The sequence below is a fragment of the Anopheles gambiae genome, chromosome 3, assembly GCF_943734735.2.
Source record: "Anopheles gambiae chromosome 3, idAnoGambNW_F1_1, whole genome shotgun sequence".
Taxonomy (NCBI): domain Eukaryota; kingdom Metazoa; phylum Arthropoda; class Insecta; order Diptera; family Culicidae; genus Anopheles; species Anopheles gambiae.
The window spans coordinates 4,208,953-4,234,040 of NC_064602.1; the positions used below are offsets into that span (position 1 = coordinate 4,208,953).

The 25,088-nt window shown below is 50.2% G+C and overlaps 1 protein-coding gene across 18 annotated transcripts in view; it reads left to right on the forward strand.

Annotated features, from left to right (window-relative positions):
- The window catches only part of LOC1277930 (uncharacterized), a 69,983-nt gene that overhangs the window by 28,074 nt on the left and 16,821 nt on the right, over window positions 1-25,088 (forward strand). For 13 of the 18 annotated variants that reach the window (XM_061662782.1, XM_061662789.1, XM_061662790.1 and 10 more), the window contains exons 2-6: window positions 13,880-14,525; window positions 14,906-15,121; window positions 19,146-19,549; window positions 21,054-21,753; window positions 21,870-22,017. In XM_061662782.1, the coding sequence (XP_061518766.1) occupies window positions 14,396-14,525; window positions 14,906-15,121; window positions 19,146-19,549; window positions 21,054-21,753; window positions 21,870-22,017 (1,598 nt within the window). In that variant the 5' untranslated portion in view covers window positions 13,880-14,395. Of the gene's footprint in view, window positions 1-1,344; window positions 1,514-12,565; window positions 12,660-13,879; window positions 14,526-14,905; window positions 15,122-19,145; window positions 19,550-21,053; window positions 21,754-21,869; window positions 22,018-25,088 lie in introns of those variants that run through there. The other 5 variants (XM_061662786.1, XM_061662796.1, XM_061662783.1 and 2 more) reach the window with 5 other exon arrangements.

Below are 25,088 nucleotides of genomic sequence, written 5' to 3' on the forward strand. Positions count from 1 at the left end.
GAGAAGAACAGCAACAAAAAATAAACCACAGAACATCTGCACCCGCGTCAAGTTGAGTTTTTGAATGTGGAATGAGGGTGAAAAAGAGTGAGTGAGAACGAGAGAGAGGGAGCGAGCGTATGTGTGTGTGTTTGAAGGAGAAGGGAAAAAGGACTGTCGCCGAATATTTGGTGAATGTACGCGCTGCGCCTCGACCTCTATAGTGAGATCGATTTGTGACACGAAACAGTGTGTGTGTGTGTGTGTGTGTGCGTGTGTGTGTCGTTCTCATCTTACCGCACCGCACACGCCACTAACCTATGGGCGATAATTCATTCTCTTGTATTAGGTTCGATTGGTAGCTGCTGCGAGAGGGAAGAAAAAAAGGGAAAAGAGACAGTGAGAGAGAGAGAGAGAGGGGGCGGATATTGATGAAAGAAAAGAATGCTCTTGGTGTCGCTTTAAGGGCGAGTGTGGCGATGGTGTGGCGGCGGCTTATAGGAGACGGGTCGAGTTTAATTGCAATTTTAAGCGAATGCATGCACACTCCACTCGTCCCTTCCCCCCCCCCTCCCTATCGGCAGGAAGCAGGAAGAAAGCTATCGAATATTTGTGCATGCACGCATCAGCAGCGCTGTAAGCCGATGCAGCACTTCCTTTCCGGTGTCTGGTCGGAGTTTGTGTTTGTCCGCTGCTGTTTCAATGGAATCAGTTTTTGAATATCTAATAAGAATAATAGTTTGGGGAAATTTGCAACGATTACACACACACACTCACACACTCCCAACGGTATTCCAATTGTTTTTGTTTGAAAATGCACATTTAGCCAACGGTGAGCGTGCAGATTTCGGGTTTGTGTTGTGAGAAAAGCAGATGCCTCTTGCTTCTTGTGTGTGTGCGCTTCAATGGCGGGCGGCCAGAGCAGCAGCAAGAGCACCAATTTTGCCGTTTTCGTTCAAGCACACTCGCGCGCGCGTCTGCTTCTCGGAGAAAAGTCCCCCCGGAACGCAGAGACAGCGAGAGTAAAAATCACCCTTAAAATACGTGAGTGAGAGACAAACTCTTTTCCGCTCTCTCTCTCTCTCTCCCGTTCTCCGGTGCGGGGGAAAAGAGTCGGCAAACAAAAACAGAGCAGCAAAAAACACACACAACTGCGCCCGTTTGGGCGAGCGTGTTAGAATGAGAGAGAGAGTGTTATAGAAAGAGAGCATCGATGGCGCGGTGGTGGTGGCGGCGGCCGAAAAAAAAGACGATTTTGTGTGTGCGACGGTTTTACCTTATTTCTTCCTTCCCGTAGTGGTGTGTGCGCACACGACCGTCTACGGTGCTGCGGCGTGTGTTTCTCTCGCGCGGCTGTGTCAGTGAGCGATGAGTGTTGAACGCGTGAGGACGCAAAACGTTTCGTAGCTCAGAGCCCCGTGTCGCGGATGTTCTATCGGTGAGAGTGTGAGCATTTTTTGTGTGTCTTCACTGTATCCCGCCGGCGTTCCATTGTGAATGGATGTGTGCGTGCGTGTGTTTCTCATTGCAAAGGGTTAGTGAAAGCCGCCGCAGTCGCCGTGCGTGCACAAATTTGTTTATATTCCGTGAAAATAAAGCAGCGTGGTGAAAGACGCGCGTGTGTGAGAAGAAGCGTTATATTTGTTTGTGTGTGTAAACGCACACATTCACTGGTGTACTGTTCAGGGTTGTTCGGTGTTTGTAGCGGTCGGGGTGCGGGCGATGGGGCGATTAGATGCGAAGAAGTGTAACAAGAAGCAGCGCTTGTTTGTCGGCCGCCGCCGCCGCCGCCGCAGTGTGTAATCGCGAATTTGATTGCTCATCAGTCAGTGGACCCCCGTGTCACCTCTAGCGGCGGCAGAACCCGTTTTGGTGCTAATCACGTCTTGTGCGTGCGTGCGCGCGTGTGTCACGATTGCAGTGTGCGTGTGTGTGTGTGCGTACCTTTTTGTCAATGTAAACTGTGATGGGAAGCAAAGGTACAGCACGGTGTACCGTATTTAATGTTTCTTTCTCTTTCCCTTAATTATCCTCGACCAACTTGCACACAACCACACAGGACACATAGAGCAATGGGACTGTAAATTTATGCAGCGTTTTATTGTGTTTCGTGCGTGTGCGATTTGTAAGCGTCGTGTGTGCGAGTTGCAGCAGCCACCGGGAACGGACCGACCGACCGACCGCCGCAGCCGCCGCCATTACGGGTTGGTTGTGTACGCGCGTTGTGTGTTCGATACATATTTTGCTTCTTTATTTTCCCTGCCATCACCGTTCCGGTGCCTCTTCTGGTCCTCTGGCTCGGTGTGGAACGGTGGCGACGCGCCTGCTCTTTCTCTCTTTCTGTGTCTCGCTCTTGGGTGTGTGTGTGTGTGCGTCCATCCCTCCGTGGTCCCTTCTGGTGTCAACGGGGGTTGTGTTTTGTGTGTTCGTTGGTCGTTGGCAAACCGATGGGCATATGAGACACAGGAGGCAAGCGGGGAGGAGAGGGCACGCATACACGTTTACACCGAGGCGCAACACACATACCGTGCGGCACAAGGGCTTGCGGGGTGTGCTGCTGGCGTTGTGGAAAAGGGGGTTCGATGGTGGTGGAGGAGTAGGTGGCGTACGCACACGGCTGGACTGCGGGGATGGAATCGAAATATATTTAAAAAAAAAACAGGGGGGCAAGAAAACGCGAACTTCTTGGGTGTCTCTCGTTAAAGAACAACGCGGCAAAGCAAAGAGGAAAGGGGAGCGAAGACAGAAGAAGTTCGCCTGTCTGCTCTCTCTCTCTTTCTCTCTATTGCGTTGGGTATGAAGATGATGATGATCCAGCATATGTGTGTGTGCATGTGAATGTGTGCACAAACCGCATCGAAAATCACCATCAAAAGCCCGGTGTGTGTGATTTTCGGCCAGGGAAACACACAGGCCAAGCGGAGGAGAAGAAGGAGGAGGATTTAAAAGCGTGCGAGAGAAAGAAGATGCAAAAATGTTTTCGTTAACAGTGTGCGGTGGCGCTGGGAATGGACTGGAGCTCAAGTGTGTGTGCCCGTGTGTTTGTGTGTCGGTGTGTACCTTCTTCCCGTTTTTGCATGGCCTCCTACTGTTTTGCTGTGGGGGTCGCGGTCGCGATTCGCCTTTTTTTCTTGCCTCCTGGCTCCATCCGCGAAGACACATAAACCTCCTCGCCCCATCGAAGAGTGCGCTGTGGCTGGTTGGTCGTCATCTTCCCGTGGGAGACGCGTTTGAATGATGTGTACACGTGCGTGTGTGTGTGCCTTGGTGTGTGCAGATAGTGAAGATTGGCGTACTTCGCCAATCTCCCCCCCCCCCCCCCCCCCTGGAACAAGCTCCTACCGTGTCGGCGGTGGCGATGATTTCTTGTTTGGTGCGCGAAGGGGCAAATCAAAATTGGTTTTCATTTCGTGTCATGCCGTCGCGTACCCGTCCGTACGCCGCCAAGCCATGCCACGGGTTGCAGAAGCGGAAGAGAAGGAACTAAGGCAACGAGGAGATGGTTGGTGGTTGGTTTGATTTTTTTTATATTATACTCAGATTGCGCCTGTTTCGTTCCCTGGGTTCTTCGGGTTCCCCCCGGGGTAGGCAAAGTTTGTGCCCCGAAAGACAATGCAATGTAACCTCTCTGGCTGCTGCTGGTGGTGAGGTGTGCAGCACACGGAAGGGAAGGGAGAAAGCAGACACATCCACACAGACACAGCAACACACCGGGAGTGCGGGATGAAGAAGAGGGAGAAAAAGAGGCATAAAGATGCAACATGATGTCCCTGATGGTGAGCGTCCCTCTTGTTGCTGCTGCTGCTGCCACTTCCCACTTTGCTTGGTTTGCCTGGGTTTTGTGCGCGGTGGTACTCTGAGGTAGAGGAGGAACCAACCAAGAATAAAAAAAAACCCGATTCCGTAATTTCAAATTCACAAAACTTGGTCCTCGTTTTGCCCTTTCCGATGCTGGTTGGATGGATGGAAAAGTTTACACCCCGGAAAGCGAGCAAGGGACGCAAACGCAAACAGAGCTGGAAATTAATTGCTCGAAAGTGTGGATTAGGCATTTTTCAATCAGTGTATGCGCTTCTGAATGACACAGAGGAGATGTTGTTAGTGCCCTCGCTCTACCTTGTAAGATTTATTGGACTATTGATGACTTGTAGTTTCCCAGGTTCTTGGAAACTGAGGTACTGAGGTTGGATGGACATTGATTGTGATGCGACATCAGAGAGCACAAAGACTTGCAATTTCTGTTATAATATCTAGGACATTGGAGGTATGGCATGACTCCAGGCTCTGTGGAGGTTATCGTTTAGAATTGTTAGACATAGTTTTGTTGCAACCCAGAAGAAGTATCCAATTAAGCTCTCAAATGAAGATCTCCAATCAGATGTCACGAATTCCTGCAGACTTCCTGGAATATTCTCAAAACAGATGACCAGTTTCAATGTCCATCATGATCTCGGAATTGGATCGCCTTTCCATAGATCTGACACCAGTTCCATTTCCCACAACCTAGGATGAACAACAACACCATGGCAACAGCAACTGTCCCACCGTTTTATTGAACCACCGCACGGACGGCTAGTGTCCATTGCAGTCTTGTGTGCAATTATAGCTCCTTCTGTCCCTTGAACGGTACCTGTGCAAACACTTCCCAAAAACCAGATAAACTACATCGGAGAGGCGCACTGTGCGGCGGCGGCTGCTGTGTGCTAATGGGTTGTCATTCTTTCCCAAGCAAGGCCATGCGATGGAACGGCCTGCTGTGGGAGCTGGGGTCTGGGTGTGGTGTACGCACGCGGTACCATTTTTCTTCCTTTTCCGCCTGGTGGTCGGGAAAATGGATGATGCGCGCTCGCTGTGCAGCACAGAGAGTGTGTGTACTCTTCGCTTTTCCGTCCTATCCCCGCTTGTTTGAGGGGGGAAAGTGAGCGGGGCTGTGGTGGTTGAGGACGACGAGGACGGCATCGATGAAAAGATGGCTTCCTTCTCATTACGACCCGTGTGCGCTGCTGCTGCTGCTGCGGATGATGGTGCTCTTTGCCGATGTGAACGAACACAAATCCATCCATCGTTCCGCCCAGGGCGGCGGCGGCGGCTGCGGTGTGGGTTTGTGGGGTCCGGTCGGTCACGGGGGGGAGGAGCGCAGCATCGATGTGGGTTTAACGCTTCACGCGAGCAGAGCGGGGCACAAGTACGAGAGGGGTGCGCGAGGGAAAGTGGAGGGTTGAAAATGGGGTGAGCGCTGGCGGTAGACGAGAGAGAGCCAAAGGCATACACAGTGAGCGACAGATCTGACATTTTGGATTTTTTCACCTTCTTCTCCGGCTGCGACGATGACGACGACGACGACGGCGACGAAGATGAAGAAGGTGAAGGATGAGACGAGACGCACGCGGGAAGAGGTGGCGGCAGCGGAGGGTTGACTCGCTCTCGCTCTTTCTATCGCTCTGTCTCTGGCGTGCGCTCTCTCGCTCTCACGGGTATCGATGGTGGCGTGTGTTGTTGCCCTGCGTTACCCATCCGACCCGAATGCTGCGGCCTTCTTTGCCTTTTCCCGCGTTCACACACACACACACACACACCCCGCCTGCCCTGCGCGGGTCGTCCAGGGTTTAATAGGGGGAAATCGTTTCGTCCGATGCCTACTGCTGCGCGTTCATGCCCCTGCTGCCGTTGTACGTGTTTGCTTGCCTGCCTGCCTGCCTTCCTGCCTGGCTTCTCCTCTCGCGTTCTGTGCTCGACTTTGCGCGCTGCTACCTGCCCGACCCGTTGGCATATCCCCTTGGCATCCCTTCAGTCCGGTAGCAGCAGCGGCCACCGAAGCGAACGGTATGTGTGTGTTTGGGGGCTGCTGTGGGGGCTGTGTTGCCCATCTTTCAACCGATCGAACCCGTCGACGAACTCCAATCGAATATCGGAATCGAGTGGCTGGTGGCGGTGGCGGCCGGTCACGTACCGTGCGGTGGAAGAGCGCGCACAGGTGAACTGTGCTGGCGGTTTTGCTGCTCGGTGGAAGTGTGTAGAAGCAGAATATTTCTGTTTCCATCGCTCGGTTGATGTTCATCTGGCGGCGGCGGTGGATGGACGGTCGGCCGGTCGGGCGGGACTGAGGGTGGACGGGCGTGCGCGCGCGAGCCGTGTGCGCGTTTCTCTTTCGCCAACCGAGCGTGCTCCTCCGTGTTCAGGTTCGAACATCGTTCGATAATATCGCCATCGCTTCCTCACTGCTGCTGCCACTCGACGGTACGGGTCAACCTCCGGATGCATTACTTTTTTGTGCGCGCCATCGGTACAATTTGCGGTAAGTGTCAACACAAGACGTGGAGTGGTGGGTGGGCTGATAGGGGGGGTTAAGACCAGTGCGGAAAAAACGGTGAACCCGCGCGAATGTGTGGGGGGTTCGGGGTTCAATTTATTCATCTCCTGCCCTTTTTTTGCCGTAGCTCAGGCGCCGCCGTGTGTGTTGAGTGGTTGTGTTGTGCCTTCCTAAAAGGTACACGCCACGGAGAGGTCTTTTCTCTTTGTTGGGTCTTGTGCGGCAAATAGCATAGCGAAACATTCACACCAAACCCTCGGCGGTCGCTGTCACAATTCCGTTCCACTTTCGCGGACGTGATTTCTTAGTAAAATTGCGAATAATATTGCTTCATCCAATCGAAGCCCAAGGGCTGCCAATTGCTTTATCTCATGGTACGATTAAAATTAATTTGAAAAGCATCCTTTTTCTCCCCTGCTCCCCTGCCTCATCGAGCTTCGGGTGTGTCCGGCCAGAGCGTTCTCTGGCACGTTTTAGATTACCGAACTGATCCCCTTCCCCTCATGAGAGTTTGTCCTTTATTCGGTTTAAGGGATTGCTCGATTTGTGTGTGTTTTATTTTCGAGCCCACCCCTCTCTGTTCTGGGGTCGTCCGGGGGTAGTTCGGAAGGATCGCTCGTGCTACGTCGTCCTCCTCTCGAGCCATTCGCTTGGTGCAAGGAATATGGGATAAAAAACCAAACATTTTTTGATTGATGATTCGTTTGCGCGGAACACACAGACACACACACACACACGGGTGCTGTTGCTTGGGGGTACGGACACGCTCATATAGGGGTTGATTTTCCCTCCCTTCATTACTCCACTTGATTTTGTGTATATTTTTTGTTCTTCCTGCATTCGTCCCTGTGAAACGGGCAGGGAGAGCGAGACTGCTGTTTTGTACCTTTAGCGCGGCCTGGCTCAAGATATATGTATTGCCGTTGTTCAGCGAGACACACACACACATTAACACACAGAGGAACAAGGATGGAATGGAGAGACAAACCCCAAAACGATGCTACTCAGCAGAGCAAAAGGGAGCAAGAGCCCAGAATCGTTATCCGTTTCGTTTTGGTGTGTGTTTTTTGAGCATCTCCACACCGAAACAGGGAGCTGTACTGGGATGGACCGGACAGGAGGGGGTTTGCTTGAATTTGTTTCCCGGGCTATGCTCCAAAAAAGAAACCCTCCCCCGAATACCGATGCCGATGCGCCCCCCCCCCCCCCATCCGTTGTGCTTTCTTTTGCCCCCAACAACAGTTTTGCGCTCTGTGTGCGCTTCAGATGCGCTGCCGCTGCTGTTTTACGTGAAAAGCACAACACATACTGTGGCACAGAGTGCAGTCGTCGTCCTTCTGGAACTGAGGTGCTGAGGAAGAGGATAGAAGGGACCTTCAGTTGGGCGCTGTGCTGCAGCACCAGCATCAGCACCGATGTCCCCGGCCTGGCATCCATCGTCCAAGATGGAGGATTTGCAGCAGCGTCCAATTTGTGTTCGGTGTTTGAGTTTTTGTTATGTTGCTGCCGCCTCCGCGGTACCTCCCATTTGCCCAACAAAACTGAAACTGCACAGAGCACTTTTTGTGTCGTCCCCGGACGAATGCAGCAGTAAAGTTCACAGCCCAGGCACTCTCTTTCTCTCGTGACGATCGCTTTTCTGCCCGGGGGCTGCGAGTTGGAGTTTGGCAATGGGGAATTCGCTTTTTCTTTCCATTTTTTTGGGGAGGAGAAGCCTGGGTTTTGTTTTTGGAGTGCGCTCAGCTTTAGATAGAGGGATTTAGTTTTAGGCTGGATGCGGGTTTTGTTGTTGTTGTTGGTTGCTGTTGGTTGTTGCGACAGCTCTCGCATCTCGGAGATGTCCCCTTGGCGCGCTGTCTAATGGTGGAATGCATTTATGCGGGTCCAGAGTTTAGGGCGCAGGCATCAGGAGATTTGGAGCTGGAAGAATCCAGTGGAAGCCTTCATTTACAGTCGGATCTCTGGCATCCAGTTGTGTTCTCCAATGTTGAGAATTGAAATTGAATTGATTCGTTGGCCAAGCGCCAACCGGCCAAGTCAGCCGTCTGCGACGACCAGCGACGGGGCATCATTATTAAACCGAACGCATTATGAATGGTAACGCACAACTCCAATCAACAGCGCGCTCTCGCTGCATCATCCTTTGACAGTTCCAGACGACTTGCTAAATGTCCATCCAGAGTTCTCCCGTACCAGTGGGATGTCTGTATTCCGAATGCAGTGTAATCGTTTTATTCTTGCTCGGCGCAGTTTCTACAGTAATTAAAGCTTCTCGTGGACGTGGAGAAGAGGGTGGACACAGGGGTGGTTGATGCGCGCTAGAGGTGTGAGATAACTGCGGCCTGGGTTGCTTTGCAACTCCCTCGCCAGCACGAAACCGTTTTGCTTGTTCGCTCGATTCCGGTGGAGCGCTCGATGATGATGATGACGGCGATGGCGATGGTCGTCGAAACGCCTTTGTGTGTCTGTCGACCTGTGTATTGCCGCCGCTTGCTTGCCACCGTCACCTTCGTTCTCCCCTCGCTCCCACGGGTGGGGGGGTTGGGTTTTAGTTCCTCACGCTGCTGGAGTTGAAGACAGGGGAGGCTTTCCCTACCGCGTTGGATCACAAACACACACACACACACACGCATGCACACGACGGTGTTGAACTTGTTTGGGGCGGCCTGAGAACGAGAGCGAGAAATACGTGAATGCGCACTTCTGTCCCGAGCGCGCCAGAACGTAAGACGAGCAGAAAAGCAGGCTGCGAGTGGCGAGAGGAGCAGGAGGGTGCGTGCTGATGACGAACGAACGAAACGACCCAACGCCGAGCGCGGACGGTGAGATGTGATGCGATGGTGGCTACAACGGCAACAGCAGCAGCAGCAGCAGCAAATCGATCGTAGTACGCCAGATATATATCCTCACGACGACGATGGCAGGCGATGGCGGCGATGGTGCGCGATGGAGGCGATGGTGCGCGATGGAGGCGACGATTCCATGATTCACGTCCATATATTTTGCCCGTTGCCGTCATCCGTTTGCTGCTGCTGCTGTTGCTTGTTTCGTCCGTCCACCAGATTGGCCAACCGAATTGTTGCCGCCCTGTGCGCGCCTGTCTTCTTGCTCGCCGTAATCGCACTTCGGGGCGGGTCGGATGGCTTTGCTCTTATCCACCCAGGCATACACGCGCGTGTGTGTGTGGAGAAGCGGGAGTACCACCAACAACAGAAACAACGAAAAAACAAGGCCCACTTCGATACTATCTTTCCCTATGCCGACTCTACACACACACATTCGCTCTCACTATGGGATGTGCTGTGGTTTTGTGTATTAAAAATTAGGGCGATGAACAATATATAATGTAGAAATGATGGAAAGACACCTCCTGTGGGGTGTTTTTTTTTGTCGCTCTACAAATTCATTCGTCCCTTCAGTTAATGAGTGTGCGTGTGACTGTGTTTTATCGAATAGATCTTGTTTTTTTTTGGTTTTGTTTCATCGGGGTACGGGGTGAGCACAAACATTTTTGGTGCTCATAGTGCGCACAACACCGCACACCACAGAGGAAAACCGCCACGGGTGGAAAGCGGGTAGCGACCGAGATAGGAGGGACACACAGGGGTGCGAACGTGTTCACAAACGGGGAAAACGGTGGCCTCTGAGAGTGGTTTCTGTCCGCAGTGGCACCGGGATGGGAACGCTTATATGGTGAACCAAGAAGGAAAGGGGGAATAGTTTTCGCTTTGGTCGTCGTTCCCTTCCCTTCTTTCCCCCATCGTGTGTGTGCTCTGCTCTCTTGCTGTATCGCGCGCAACCTCGGGGTGAGTTTATGCTGATGTGTGTGTGTGTCTGTGTGTGGTTGTGCTTTGTTGGGTACGCAAAAACCACCCCGCCGCGCTTTGAGCCTCTTTGCTAGTAGTGTGCCTCGCGTATTCGTTCTTGTTGGTCTATTCCGGGTGGCGGTTTTTGGGTTGATTTCGTACGGCTTGCGGATGGGGCTGAGGAGGTAATGTGGTGTGTGGCACGCTCTCTCTCGACCGTGGTCTTTGCCGTCGTCCTCGTTGTCGTCAATGTGTATGATCATGTTTGTCCACCTTCTACCCTTTTACCGCACAGAACAGCTCGCTTTGCTGCTGCTGCTGCTGCTGGTGGTTGAATATAATCTCTCTTTTTCCTTGCTCGGCGTTTTCCATCCCAAGCCCTACTGGTGGTGGTGGTAATTCTGACAGAGGACACATACTCACAGAAAACACAGGGAGAGCAACAAAAAAAAAACATCACTTCCATTCACTGCCGTCCCCGGGTTGGAGCTGGGCGAATTGAATTCTCCCCCTCGACTGCCTGTTTTTTTTGCAGCACTCTTCTTCACGAATGGGGGGGAAAATGGGGAAATGGGGAGATTGTTGCAGTGTGTGCGTTGGGGCGGAAGAAATGGGAAAATGCAATTTTCGTGGCGCTGCATACAGAACAAACGGCCGCCACATTGTGCGCTCGCTCGGCTCTCTACGTGCTGAGAAGCGCCTTTCGATGATGGATTGAGTGTGTTGTGTGTGTGCTGAATTAAAAGCATCGTTTTTTTTTATGTTTCACGTTCCAGTTGGAGTTCGCAAACGCTGCAAGGGAAATGTGCTATTGATGCGCCGATATCCAGCATAGAACACCGACCCAATTTCCCTTCTCGTCTTGTAGAGAATTTAATTTAATGTGGCCACACACCTCCTCCACGAACGGTTGCAATTTTTTAATTTTAATCCCAAAAATCCCAACCCCATCCGGCAGAGAGAAGCCGGCAGACGCTCAAATCACGATGTGTGTCGCTAATAAACGGTCCGATTCGTCATCGTGCTGCTCTGTTCCTGAGTGTCTTCCCCCATTAGTCCCGGGATTGGAAATTTAATACCCTCCCCTCCCTCCTCCCTCCCCCCATTCCTCCCTTTGGACGCACGCACCAAACAGCTCGACGACCATCTGCTGTCATTTGGCGCTAATGGACGCCGTTTTTTTTGTATTCCTCTCATTTCCAAACACTCCTCTAAACCACACCAGCCAGACGCGGGTGACCGAGGGAAGAGTTGAACCGTCGACACAGAAGGGGTGTATTTGCTTGGGCTGCTTGGATGGGTTGTGTGCGTGTGTGTGTGTTTGCGCGTGATGTTTTCTTTCTTCTGGTTGTGTTTTGTGTGCGCCAGCCGAGTACGCAAGCACGCACGCAACGCAGCGCAATCGAATTACAGCGCGTGGTTGGTGACAGTTGCACTTAAAGCATACTTTTCCCCCCAATGTTGTTGGGGGAGGGGGGGTTTAAAAAGCAAGCAAATAACAGTTCCCTTGCTAGTTAATTGTTACCATCATAGGAGTGGTTTATCTGTTTGTAGGTCATGCACAATCGCTTGTTTTGTTTGCTCTCTCGTGGGTGCGCTCTCTCTTTCTAGGGCGCGTTTTGCATCTTAATTTTACCGTCAACTAGAGTCCACCAGTTACTAGAGTCACAGGCCCCTAATGTCGGTGTAGATCACAAGTGCCTTGCGGCGCACTACTCGCTTTCGGTTTGTTTGTTCGCTTCGCGTCAACCATCTTCCACTGCTTGCTTACCCTTTTGCTCTGTCCTCCGTCTCAAAACAGCTATACATATCATCCCCCCCGGCATGGACGCATCGCCACCTATTTCGGAGTTGTTGTTTTGCCTACGCGACCAACACAGACCCCCTCCGACCGACCGGCGACGGGATGATGTGTGTCTGCAGAAAAATGCGACGTTCCTATGTTTGAAGGGGAATGGCCCAGCGATGGAGAACGGAGGGACGGATCTACACTTGTATGTTTTATTTTGCGATGAGCGTGTGTGGGGTTCCTGTTTGTTCGTATTTAGGTTTTCTATGCGGCGCGCATCGGCTTTCAAGTACAGAAAATGGCGCTCCTTATGCGCTGCGAATGTCTTTTCCCATTCGAGAAACTCACACATTGTAACAAAACGTGAGGGAGAGAGGGATAGAGATCGATGAACAGTGTATCGTAGGAAATGGTTCGCTTCCTCATCTTCAAAGGCAGCGTGTTTAATGTCCGACCCCATCCCGCGGTCGTTCTCGGGGCTGATTTTTATCTCCCACCGGATTGCCATTCGTCCAGCAAATTCTTCTCGCGATCGCCATTAATCGCGGTGTGTTCCACGATCACATGAACCGTGGCGGCCCCATCCCTCCTCCCTTCTAATGGCGATCGCGCATAACAATTTGTGCACCAACATATTAATTCCTGTTTTTTTTTGTTGCTTCTCTTCTTTTCCATTTTCAGTGCCGTTTCAGAGCCGTCCCCCCCGATGGTGGTAGCAGCAGGAGGAAGCAACAGCAATAGACAGGAGGAGAAGCATGAAAAAAAGAAGCAGACAGTAATAATCGCGATCACGATCAGATGAACCGAACCAAATCAGTGGGGCGGACGGCGGCGGTGGTGGTGGTCATGGCAGCATGGAAGGGGGCTATTTTCGGTGAAATCCGCTGCCCTCTCACGCGCTTATCTGATGGTGGCAATTACAAGCACCCCGAAAAAGGGCGAACAACCAAAAAAAAAACAAGCGGTGACGACGGTGGGGAGACCTCTCCTTCCATGTATGCCGCGGAGTAGCAGCAGCAGCAGCAACACAAACACGAACGAACGCGGCCAATGTGTGTGCGGGCAAACGGCGGTTTTGCACAATTTACCAACCAATACAACGCGGCTTTTGCTTTCCGCGACGGTTATACAACGGGGGTGCGTGCGGAGCTGGAATGGTGGAAAGGAATTGATCTTTTCGATGGTTCCTGGTCCTGTTCACATGCGGCGGGACTTGGCTGTGGTGTGGTGCCTTTTCGTTGCAGCTGCATTTTGTGAACGCACAGGCCGAAAACAAAAAGACGACAATCGCCGAAACAGGAACTCTCGCCACGAGAGCGCACACCACCCATATGTGTGGCGTTGTGTGTGTTTGCCAGAGCGACGTGTGAGCTTTTCTGCCACGTCATAAGGTTTGGCGGTTTCGGTCGACCGCGGTCGACACACACTGCTCGGGCTGCTGATCACTTGAGCCGCCGATCAGCGCCATGTCGCGTTTGGGGGAAGCGGTGGTCGTGGTCGCCGCATTGTATCGATCATGGTCGGCAAGTTGTTGTGTATTTTGTAATGGCGAGGATTTGCCTTTGAATGATTGTTGATGGACCACCAGGGACAGATTGAACTGTTCGGAATAGAACAAGTTGAGAGGCAAAGGAATAAGCTCGGTTTAGTTATCTTCATAGAGGTTTTTCTACACACAAGAATATGGTTTAGACGTTTTGTGAAGATCACATCTTGGTGTGGCTCAAGAACGAAGACAATTACAGTGCCAAGATGTAACTGGAACAATCCGGGCGTGCTTAAACTTATTTAAAATTGTGAATATACTGTGTGAATAATCGAATCGACGATATAAAGTGCAACTATAATTGAAACATGCTAAGAAATGTGTAGAAGTTTACCCTTTTCATGGATTGCACACTGTTGCAAGTGTAAAAAAATCGTAAACGAGGTCTCATCAGTAGTAATTACACTTGTCATGTGCAATTCTAATGAATTTCTCCCCCTTCTTCGCAGATGTGACGGCGTAACGGCGTGAATTTGTGCTGCTAGAAGTGTTTCAAATGTTTCAAAATCACGAACCAACTCAACAACAAATGCAAAAAAGTGTGTTGTAATTGTAGTAAAATAATTCCACCTAGTGTGCTTGAGTGTGTGTGTGTGTGTGTATGTGCGCGCGTGTTGTGTATATTAGTGCGTGTGCGTGTATGTATGTGAATAATAATGATAATAATAATAATGCTAAGAAATAGTGAATGAAGCGAGCGAATTCAGCGTCACTTAATTATTGAAGCATAAAGTGTGCGTGTGTGCGTGTCCGTTGCACGATCAGAGTTAAGTGAGAGTGTGCTTAAGCGATCAAATCCTCAAACGATTAGCAACGGTTACATCTATATATTAGTGCGTGTGTTTGCAGTGCCCTTTTTGATTGGGGCGCACCGTGCGTCGTGCGTTAGGTTCCGTTTAGCGTGCGTAGAGTAGCCGCGGCAGCGCAACAGCTGCCGCCGCAATAAAGCCGTCAAAATTGGCCGAATGGATAAGGACGGGGAGAAGAAGGGCGGCGGCGATAAGAAGGGTGGCGGCGGGCAGTCGGGAACCGGTCTGGGAGGCGCAGCCGGTGTTAACGATCCGGCCGCGCTGCTAGATGCCGCCTCACTGTTCGGTAAGTAATGCCTGTGGAATGTGGTGGTCGAAGGGAGTAGGAATCCAGTTGGAAAAGTGCTAGAGAGCTAATAGGAGGAATAGATGAAACCATTTCCATTGTAAAGTAAGCTTACACTGCCCTTGCTTTCTTGTCATTGCAACGCTTTACTATCTTATCAAATGAGCTGATTATGTTTGCGTTACGTGCAGACATTGTGCACCGTTTTATGATATTGTTAATTGGAGCCAGTAAAAGATAGACACGAAGCATAAACGTTCAGCCCGAGAATAGCGTCGTAGTTGATTAATATTGCTGTTGTCCTGTTAGAACTTGTATTTTCCTTGTCCACAAACAGAAACACTTATTTTCCCTCTTTTCGCACCCCTCTCTCGTTACAGCGTACTGGGGACGGGATCCGTCCGCAATGGCCGCCGCAGTCTCCAACCCACTGTTCGGCTCACAGTTCGGCATGCCCGGCGGGCTCGGCGGGCTGATGCCGAACGCCGGTTCCGGCTCGGGCAGCGGCAACGACCGGTTCGCCATGTCCCACCACAACCAGAACACGATGGCGGTGGCCGCGTCTCAGGCCGCCTCCCTGGCCGGTTTGCACAACAGTAAGTACTGTACCGCAATTTTAGGCGTCGAACGCCCCCGGGAATGGTGAAATTGTAATTTGTAGTTTGTAGTTTTGTTCCACTTTTAGGGTGCGAAATGTGTTGCACCTTGCTCTAACCCCTACAATTAAAGCAGCATTATTAAAGTGTCCCTCACACACACAATGTTGCCAGCAAAAACGAAACCAGCTGTAATGGGGATGCAAATTGAGCAATATCAGCATATCATACATCAGAGCGACCTGACGGTGATGGACGCGGAGGGCCATCGAAGAGGGGAAGGGCCTTGACAATCGATAGCATCACATACTGGCTGCTGCTGGTTCGTGGTGCTCCCTTTACCAACCCATTAAACCCCAAAAGCGGCGGTCTGTTCAATTGGGCGTAAAATTGGGTGAAAGCTGCCCGAAATTTAGCTACATTTAAGCGCTGCATTGTGTATCGGTGTGTGTGTGGTGGATGGTGCATTCAGGGCAATTGATCCTGGATGATGCCGAGATCGAAAGTCAGCGATGCATATGAGTCGCGCGATTTGCTGTGTACGCTTTCCCTCTTTGTGATGCAAACATATGGTGCGCTCCCCTTTGGCTGCCAGGTTGGTTGGTAGCATGGGATAACTATTTTCGGTCGGGTTTTAGCTCGCATTAAAGTTGCGGAAAAGTGGCATCAATGTTGGATAAACCCAAAAGGCGTTGGGTATCTTTTCATACAGCGTAAAGCTATGTTTATTGCTGTGAAGTTTAGTTGTGTTGAAAATACACTTTAAATAATTGATTTCCAAACGTCTGTTTAAAGCTGCTAGACGAGTAAACAAGCTACTTTAAGCTGAATATTTGATGTGCTTCCGTTGCGTCCGGTCCGTTGCTTTAAACAAACAGCAGTCGTTGAATGGAATTTAAAGCATTTTCAACCTGTTGGTTTGTGAAGGGAACCAAGAATAACATCATTTAAATCGTTTATTCGTTCTGTTTTCCGTGTATCGATTGGGTGAAACAGGAACGAAGTTCTCCAACGTTTTGACCTCATTTTGATCGATCGAATAACGACAACGACTACGAGCGCCACCAGTCTCGGAACATTAAATTATTCTATTTTATCGAGTTGAGCTTTGGCGCTGCGTCTGTTGTTAAGCCAACTCTTTTGTTGTACAAGGAACAGTCAACATTTGGGGGGTTGCAAATATAGTCCTCCGATGGTAGGTGTTGCAACAGCGCGAACGAGGGCAATAAACATATTAATAGCAGTAACAATCATAATAGCCATAATCGTAAACGTCGGAAGGGGGAACCACATTGATCGATGTAAAAAGTTATATTACCTCCTCCAGACTACAGGCAATACACACATGGGGAGTGGTGGTAACAGCTGGCGAAAAGCAGTTTTATAAGAGACAATAGCATCTGGAGATGATTTTAAATCGATTATTGTTATTGATGGAATTGTGGACCTAAAAAAGCGGGATCAATGAATTCTTTTATTCTTACAATTTCAAAGGTATACACACAACGAATCCAGCACTATCCAGCACTGTGCAAGTCCCCTTTTGCAATGGAACTGCAATATGCAACATAACATTCCATTGCAAGTGGATTGGCATTAGCATAATCATGCATAAGAAGCCAATGACCTGTGAACATAACCTTATCACCTGTTGTTTGATGAACTTGCTCTCTCTCCCTCTCTCTCTGTCGTTCTCTCTCGTTCTCTCTCCCTGCCTGAGGGCTTTTCGGGTGGGTGTGTTGGTGTGTGATGGAGCATCATATTCATTTGTTAGTTTGTGAGTCCTGCTGCTGTTGTTGTTGTTGTTAGATGTAGTGTAGAAAGGGAAAGTGAAGTTGATTTAAGTGGAAGAGTAGTAGTAGTAGTAGGGTCGAGTGGGTGGCTGCATTGCATTGCACACATAAGTGTGCAGATTGCATTCCACGAATGTGTTCCACGAGAAATGCACGAGCAATGGTATGTTTGCTATGTACGTTTCGGGGGGAAAAATTATGGAAGCTATGTTGAGTGGGTTGTTGTTAAAGCTGTTTGATGTTTTCTCGGCGGCCAATCGGCGGCTGCATTAGCATTAGTAGTAAAGTGAAGGTCAAGTTCAAGGTAACAGGCGTGCTTGAATGGTGTGTTGGTTGGTAGGTGTAAGCGCTGTATCCGATGTATGTGTGCACACTGACGCACTTTTGTATGTGTGTGTGTTTGGTAGTAAATAATGTGCTTTAATGTTCTCATGTTTCATGGTACAGCAGTCTGGTAGCATTAAGTCTTTCAGCCTATGTTCTTTCTTTATTCGCATTAATCAAACAGCTGATAGGAAAGTTGGTAATTTATTACAATCGAATCAAAGGCCATGAAATTCCTATCCCTATCATTCCCCAAACAGCAGCTCTGCCCTTTTCCTCCAGCATAAATTCAGGTCTATGCGCCGCTCCTTGGGCCACGCTCCAGAAGCAGCAACGCGAGCGCCCTCTTGAGGATTTTCAACGTGCGCGTCAAGGTGTGGAAAAGAATTGGGTTCGATTTTTTTTTTGGTCTCACCACCACCATGGTGGACCTTCTTCCTTCGCAAGCCGCCACTCGGTTTTGGGTTCGGTCCCGCTCCATGGCCCTATTAAATGTGAAGAAAAGCCGTCCGAAAAATCGTTATAATCGCCCGGTGGGGAAGTTGCGAAGAACAAAGAAGCCGTTTCGATTAGAGGCGGCTTTCCTTTCGGTTGTGTCGTTGGGCCGTTAGGAAGGGGCCAGGAGGAGGGAGTGGAAGAGAGATTGTCACTTTTTGCATCCCTCCCTTTCCGATGTGTTTGCTTAAAATTGTCCACCAGCTCCTTGCGATGGCGCTGGTAGATGATGTTGGTTGGTTGGTTGGTGGTGGTGCGTGCCTCTGTGACTCTCCGTGTGGCTGTGTGCGTGAGCGAGAAGTTTTAGCAAGCATAAAAAGGGTGAGCATAAGAAGAGATCGCGTGGTAGGCTGGAAGGAAGGGACGCGGTTTTGCCGCTTGTGTCTGGTCAGGTTTTATGCGAGACCGTGAAACAAAAGCGCGGTGGATCGAATGCACGAGCGAATGAGCGATAGAGAGAGAGGAGTCGCGTGCGCGCGTGTCTGGCTGCTTGCCTGCCGCAACGTGAAGCACACATGTGTGTGTGTGTGTGCGTGCACGAAAGAGAGTAAGAGAGAGAGCGAACCCGAAAATCAAAAGGGCAAACTAACACAAACTCACGAATGATGCTGTTTTCTCGTGAAATTCTCTTTTGCTTTTACTCTCTTTCATTCAAATCCGCTCTCTCTCTCTTTCTCTCTTTCTCTCTCTCTCTCTTTCTCTCTTTCTCTCTCTCTGTCTATTTCTCTGTCGTGCTTTTCTTGGAAGGAAGATGCACGCTATTTTGCTGTTGCGGCGCTTCCCCTTATACACACACCTGGCTGACGGGGTTGATGTGGTGTATTTGTGTGCGTGCGAGCCCTCGTTCAATATGGCGTGCTCACTAACACAAGCGCCCACACGCACGCATGCACGTCTGTATGTGTGTGGCGGTGTGAAATGTTGTTATTTTTCTTAGCGTGTCACCCGCGCGCCACTCTCTTCTTCTTCTGCTGCTGCTGGCGGAAGAGCATGAGACAACGTTCTTCGCGTGCGTATCCACCGCGTTGCGTTGATGCGGCCGCCGCTGTGTGGCTGTATGTGTGTGCGGCGAGTGCGAGGACTCTTTACACATTGTTGTTGTTTTCTTGTTGCTAATGAAATTATGCTGATTATTGGCTGGGCCGGGTGGGTTGTGCAGTTTTTTTTATTGATAAATGTAAATTGTTCGCTAGGTCGTCGGTCTGGGTCGTAAATATGACGCGATGTGATGATGTCATTGAAAAGAAAGGCGGTTGATGATGCATACAGTTGTATCATTGATGGACAATATTATTGTTTACAGGTTTACAGACACATTTTCATTCACTTTCAGTTGGTTGATTATTCTCCTTTTCTTTTGAAAAAAAAAAAACATATTTTAATTGTTCCTCTTTCCTTCCCTCTTCTTACAGATTGGTGGTCGATGGCACAGCTGGCAGCTCAGGATTACTTCGCCCGCCTGCAAGCGACCGGCATGTCGCAGCTTCCCTTCTCCCACGATCTGGCCGGCGCATTCCCGGCCGGGCTGGGGCTCGGGGCGATGAGTGCGGCGGCTGCCGCGGCCGCCGTTGCCGCCACCGGTGGGAATGCGGCGGGCGGTGGAGCGGGCGGTAGTGGTAGTGGCACCGGTGGGTCCGGTGGTGGCTCGGGCAAGGGCGGCTCGGGCGGTGGCAAGGGCAAGAAGCGTGACCGCAGCAGCAATAGCAACAGCAGCAATGCCAGCTCGGGCGGTGGTGGCTCGGCTGGTGGGATGGGCGGTATGGGTGCCGGTGGTATGGGTGGCGGCGTGGGAGGCAGTAACAATTCTTCGTACAAGGTAAGATGGAATTGGGAGGACTTCATTTGACATGTAGGGAGGATGGGTGTGTAGTTTTAATTCCAGAATTTAATTGCGTTTATTTATAATAACAAAAAAAAACCAAACGTTTCACTGATTTGATGTTGTGATTGTTCTTGATTAATTGGTTTTAGTAAAAACACATTGTTTTGCTTCCGTTGTTTAGCAATCAAATAATGGAACAATTGGAAATGCTTTCTATTTTATTAGAAACAATGTTACAAAAGAGTAGAATGATAAAAAAGATCTCTCCGTGTGTGTGATAGAGTGTTTGTGAACGAATGTATTTCCATTATTATTGCATAAAAATAAAACGATACTAAGTCAACAACAATAACAACAGTTGCCACTGTTCGTTTTCAACTCCAACTTGATTGGACGCTGTTTCGTGGAACTTCTATCGTCCTCTATCAGCTTGCTGCAATCGCAATGCATCGTTTTTTTTTCCTAGAAATGCTCTACGGAGGGATCCCACCTGACTTTTCAACCCACCCCTGGAGGGATGCATTTTTATAATGTCGTTACCGGCAGTTTTCCCCGGGTTTGCCGCTTTCGCCACATGGCAGGCAAACGTGAGCGAGGGAAAGAAGTGGTAGAGTGCTCGGTGCAAATAGAAAACCCGACAATCAACCCTCTGTGTGTGTGCCCTATGCACCATGTGCCGTAGAACAATCCCTAGTTCCCTATTAATCAGCACAGCAATCCGTAGCGTTGCCTTCTTTTTTCATAAACCCTGCTGCCCCCCTACCTTTCCTGGGGCTGTGAAAAACGAGCAAGAAGAAATAAAAACCACACTCTGTCTCTCATGTATGCGAGCAGGATTTTTGCCAGAGGTAAAATTCGTTTCATGCACACACCACGAAAAAACCAAAAATAAAGAAAAAGGTACGAAATTTAATTTACGAAAAATGTCCACCGAACGTGAACGACGACGTGTACCGCAACGATTCACCCCACCTCACATCCATCTATCGTGTGTACGTGTGTACATCACACACAATTGGTTGGAAAAGATTGTTTTTTTGTGTGTTGTTGGTTGCTGGGGCACCATACCACGCGATTGCATGATTCGAACGGTCCACTGCCCACGCGACAAGTTCCACAACCGCTCACCAGAGCGTATGAGTTCGCAACTGAACCTCTGAACCCTTATAATGGGAATGCAAGTACCTGCTGGATGATGGAATGTCACATGAAGTTTACCGAAATCCCTCAATATCCAACAATGTAGGAAGGAGAAAGGTGGCCAATGTAAATTTAATTAGTACCAGACGATGAGCATGGAAGCTGATTACACCTCGCTGCCATTATTCAATGAGAATGGATCTTTTTTTGAGACAAAAAGCTTGTAATTAGAGATATGTTTTAACTCCTTCTTTGTGAGGGATGTTTATGGAATTTTAACTTTTAATAATTTTAGACTTTTAACACTTCTTTCTTCATTCAACTGTATCTAACGTGTTTGCTTTTTCTCTTCTTCTAGAACTCACCCTCACCGTCCGCATCACAGGCCGCGGCTGCCGCTGCCTACAAACAGTCCCTCTACAGCCAGGCGACCCTGCACAAGGAGCTGATGGCCATTACGGCGGCCGCAGCAGCTGCCCAGAATCAACAGCATTCCGGCGGAGGAAGTGGCGGCGGTGGTGGAGGAGGAGGTGGCAGCTCAAGCAGTCAACAGTCCCAGCAGCAACAGCAGCAGCACCAGCAGCAACAGCAGCAACAGCAGCAACAACTGCAACAGCAGCAACTGCAGCAACACCAGCAGCATCAGCTCGCCAGCCTCGGCATGCTGGCCGGGCTCGGTGGCACCGGCAGCAGTGGCAGCGCCAGTCCCGGCAGCTCATCCTCCAAACAGAAATCCTCCTCGTCCGGCGGCGGTGGATCGTCCTCCTCGCTCGCGTCACCGCACGGTGCGAGCCGGCTGATTGGGAACGATTCGATATCGATCACGCGCGGTTCCAGCTCGCCCTCGATGAGCTCGAGCAAACAGCAGCCAACGCCCAGCGTTACCATCAGTGCCAGCCACGGGAATCCCGGGTCCTCCTCGTCCTCCTCCTCCGGCTCGTCCGCCCAGCAGAACCATCTGCAGAATCTATCGTCGTCGTCGCGCTCGTCGAAGGATGGCAAGGGTGGCAATAGCAACAACGCCAATGCCAGCGGTGGACCAAGTGCGGCCGATCTGGGTGAGTGGGTTGTGCCCTCCGTTCCTTCGTGTTGGATGTGGAATAGTGTAACGACATCGAAAGCGTGCACCAATAAACTAACTTGGTCTGTGTTTGCCTTCCCTCTGCCTCCGCAGGTCTGAGCGCGTCCATGAACGCCCTGAGCACACTGTCGCAGTTTAACAATCTCGACCTGACGACGCAGCAGAACATGACGGCCACGATGAACGCACTGGCAGCGAGCCAGGCCAAAGCGAAGGACTACATCTCCTCCGGGATACTGAAGTGAGTGTGTGTGTGTGTGTGTGTGATTGTGTGATTGGGAGGGGTGATGGGGTGCATCGCTCGGTGGTACGCCAAACAAGCGCAACTAAACAGTGTTGCATCCGGGCCGGACGAGCGCGCCTAGATAGCTGCGATAGAGTGGTCCATTGTGGGTAGTTTTTTGTTGTTGTTTTAGAGATGCTTTTCGCGAATAATTTTAATGCATCGACAGAGTGTCCTTCTGGATCGATGGAACGAAATTCCCGGGCTGGGTTGTATCGTTGGTAGCATTTTGGAGGGCGTTTATAGATGGAAATGTATTCTAGCGAGTGTCAGACATGCAGGGACACGAACTTGGAGAGACCAGAGATAACACCGGAGCGGGATGGGAAGAGGTTGACGCTTTGTTCCGAGTTTCCTGGTAAAAACCGTCCTTTATTCCAACATGAAGGGAAATTAAAAGCGCGTGATGTTCTGGGAAGTGTGAGGCGACGACAGTGCTGCTAAATTCCACGAAAAAACAAACCGAAACCTTTCGTTGCCAACCAGGAGAAAGCTGATGGAAATGAATGGAAAGAATCTAGTTTCTTTCTGGGTGAGGCTTCGCTCTAGTCTTTTTCACCGCTTAGTCTCGCCTAGTCTCGCCTAATCCAATCCTTTTCGCTTTGTAAATGTGTATCCGCGTGTGATCTTGCCCATTTTGTGAAATCTCCAGCCTTGTTGGGGTGATAGTAGGGTGTGTTGGTTGGTTGGGATGTACCAGAGCCTCGGTAAATCACCTCCACCGACCCGACGCCCTTGGTCCCCGTACCAGGGACGGTCGTTTTGTGTGGATTTCGGTGGATGGTGAGTTTGCTGCCCCCGATAATATGATGGTCTGTACAAATCCACCAGCGTGAGAGCGCTGACTCGATGAAGAACTACTACCTACACCGAACTGAACCGAACCGAACCCTCCCCATCATCAGCCCCTTCCCGAAAAACCTCCGCACGTGTGCTCACGATGGCGAAGGATATAGGAAATGTAAACGAATAAATTATTCCGTCCCTTGGCCCGTGGAAAATGGAATGGGATTGGGTGGTAGAGAGAGAGAGAGAGAGAGCAATTTCATCGTTCGGGAAATTTTGGAACATGAGGTGAGAGAGTGGGGGACGACGGCTGCTGGTGATGGTGGGCGCATTTTCATTCGTTCGGCGTTTGTGCAAAACCGGGGCTTAGGAAGCGACAGGGAAGCGAAGGACGACAACACACTGCTGGCTGCTGGTGCCTGTGCTCTGCTGGGTGATGGTAAAGTTTGCTGGAGTCGTGCTTGCATCATGGCGTCAGGCGGTTCTTTCACTCGGCAAAGGGAGCCTTTTTTTTTGTTTTGTGGTGCTCTCCGTCCTGTGGATGATGCTCCTTCTCCTTTTCCTCCTCCTCGCACAGCGTTGGGAGGCGCACAGCGTGATGCTACAAATGAGGGGTCGTTCCGCGCTAGTTCCCATCTGCCTCCGTTCGCCGTTCATCCCAATGGAGAATTTCACATCGGGGAAAACTACCGCTCCCCTTTCCTTCCTCCATTGCTCCTCCCCCCCTCAAGCCATTCAGTTTGCTTCTTCAACCCGCTTCTTGCCGATTGCGTACGCCTGCCATTTGCTTTCGCGCATGTGTCCCCTGCCCTGGAGAACGGTGCTGTGGTGCAGCAATGCCGTTGGAACTTGGGCCCGGATGGCACAGCAAGTTCCATTGCTAAGGAAAAATGGGAGAGTGAAGTAAAAAAAAAACACACTCACCACATCCCTCAACCAACATCCGATGGTGGATGGGACCGGTGGAAAAGTCTACGTGAACCGAAGCCTTTTTCTCACCAAGCGCGCGGGGCCATATGCGGAAGGATTTGTGTCCGTTTTTCGTGTTTTTTTTCTCTCCATTCGACATTCGATTCCCGGCACGGTGAGGAGCTTCTACTCGTTCTAGTTCTTTGCTCAACGGGAGGAAGTTATCTTCATCGCTTCCAGGCAAAAAAACAGTCCACCGGCAGTGCACCGAGCGCTCGTTGCGTTCGAAATGCATTCCACATTGCGCACTTGTGTGTGTGTGTGTGTGGTGTGCACTTTGGATGGGAGGAGGATAAGTCCCCATTCCTCCCAATGCTGCTGCTGCTACTAATGAATGTGAACTTTCAGTTAAACGCCGTGAGGTGTTGGTGGTTTGAGTGGAAGCAATGGATGGACGGGGTGAGACAAATAAAACTCGATCCTATGGTGCGAAATTCTCCGTCATTCCCTGGGACTGGAAGGGCACTGAGAGATGCTCTCAGTTCAGTTCAGTGCCGCACTTTCCCATACTTTTACATTTTACCTCCGGGAAGGGTGTGTTTGTTGTTGTCGCACTCTACTGCAGATGTAGCTGAGTTCTAGAGGCGGGAAGCGGGATTTTTCGTTCTTTCTTTCGGAAGAATTGGTCCCTGCAACGGCATCAGTTCCATTGGCACTTTTGCTGGGAGTCTATAATCGATAGCTGGCTGGCAGTGGCCCTGTGCTTTACACAGAGCTGCGGCCTTGCCCTATGCTGCGGTAGAATTTCGGTCCCAAAAGATACATTTTCTGGTGTTGCAGCGGCGGTGTACAGACTCTTTTGGAGCGTTGTGCAACCAAATCGCAGGATCGCTTCAACCTCTTGGTCCTAGTATCTTAGCAGTTTAATGTCCAAAAATGGGAGAACAACTACACCCAAGAGCATTTTCTAATTGACTGCATCGGGAAATCGATTGTGGTGGCAATTTGGATCGTTGCCATTATAATTACATTGCGTTGCGTTTGCGAGAGTTCTTGTTGGATAGTTCACATGCTTTTTAAATGATTCTAGTGCGTTAGGGATAAACACATGAGCAGCTAAGTAGAATAAATTAAATAATCTTTAGTAGTTTCTTTGAGTTTCGATTTTGTTTTAGTTTGTGTTTAGATATCATTTACATTTCCTCTTTAAAATTTATTTAAGTAACTACATGTCCTTGACGTCAATAATCCTAATCTGCTCCATTTTCCGCTTTATCTTTCCGGTCTTGTCGCCCTTCTTTGGACTCATGCGCTTCGTGGAAAAAAAACACACA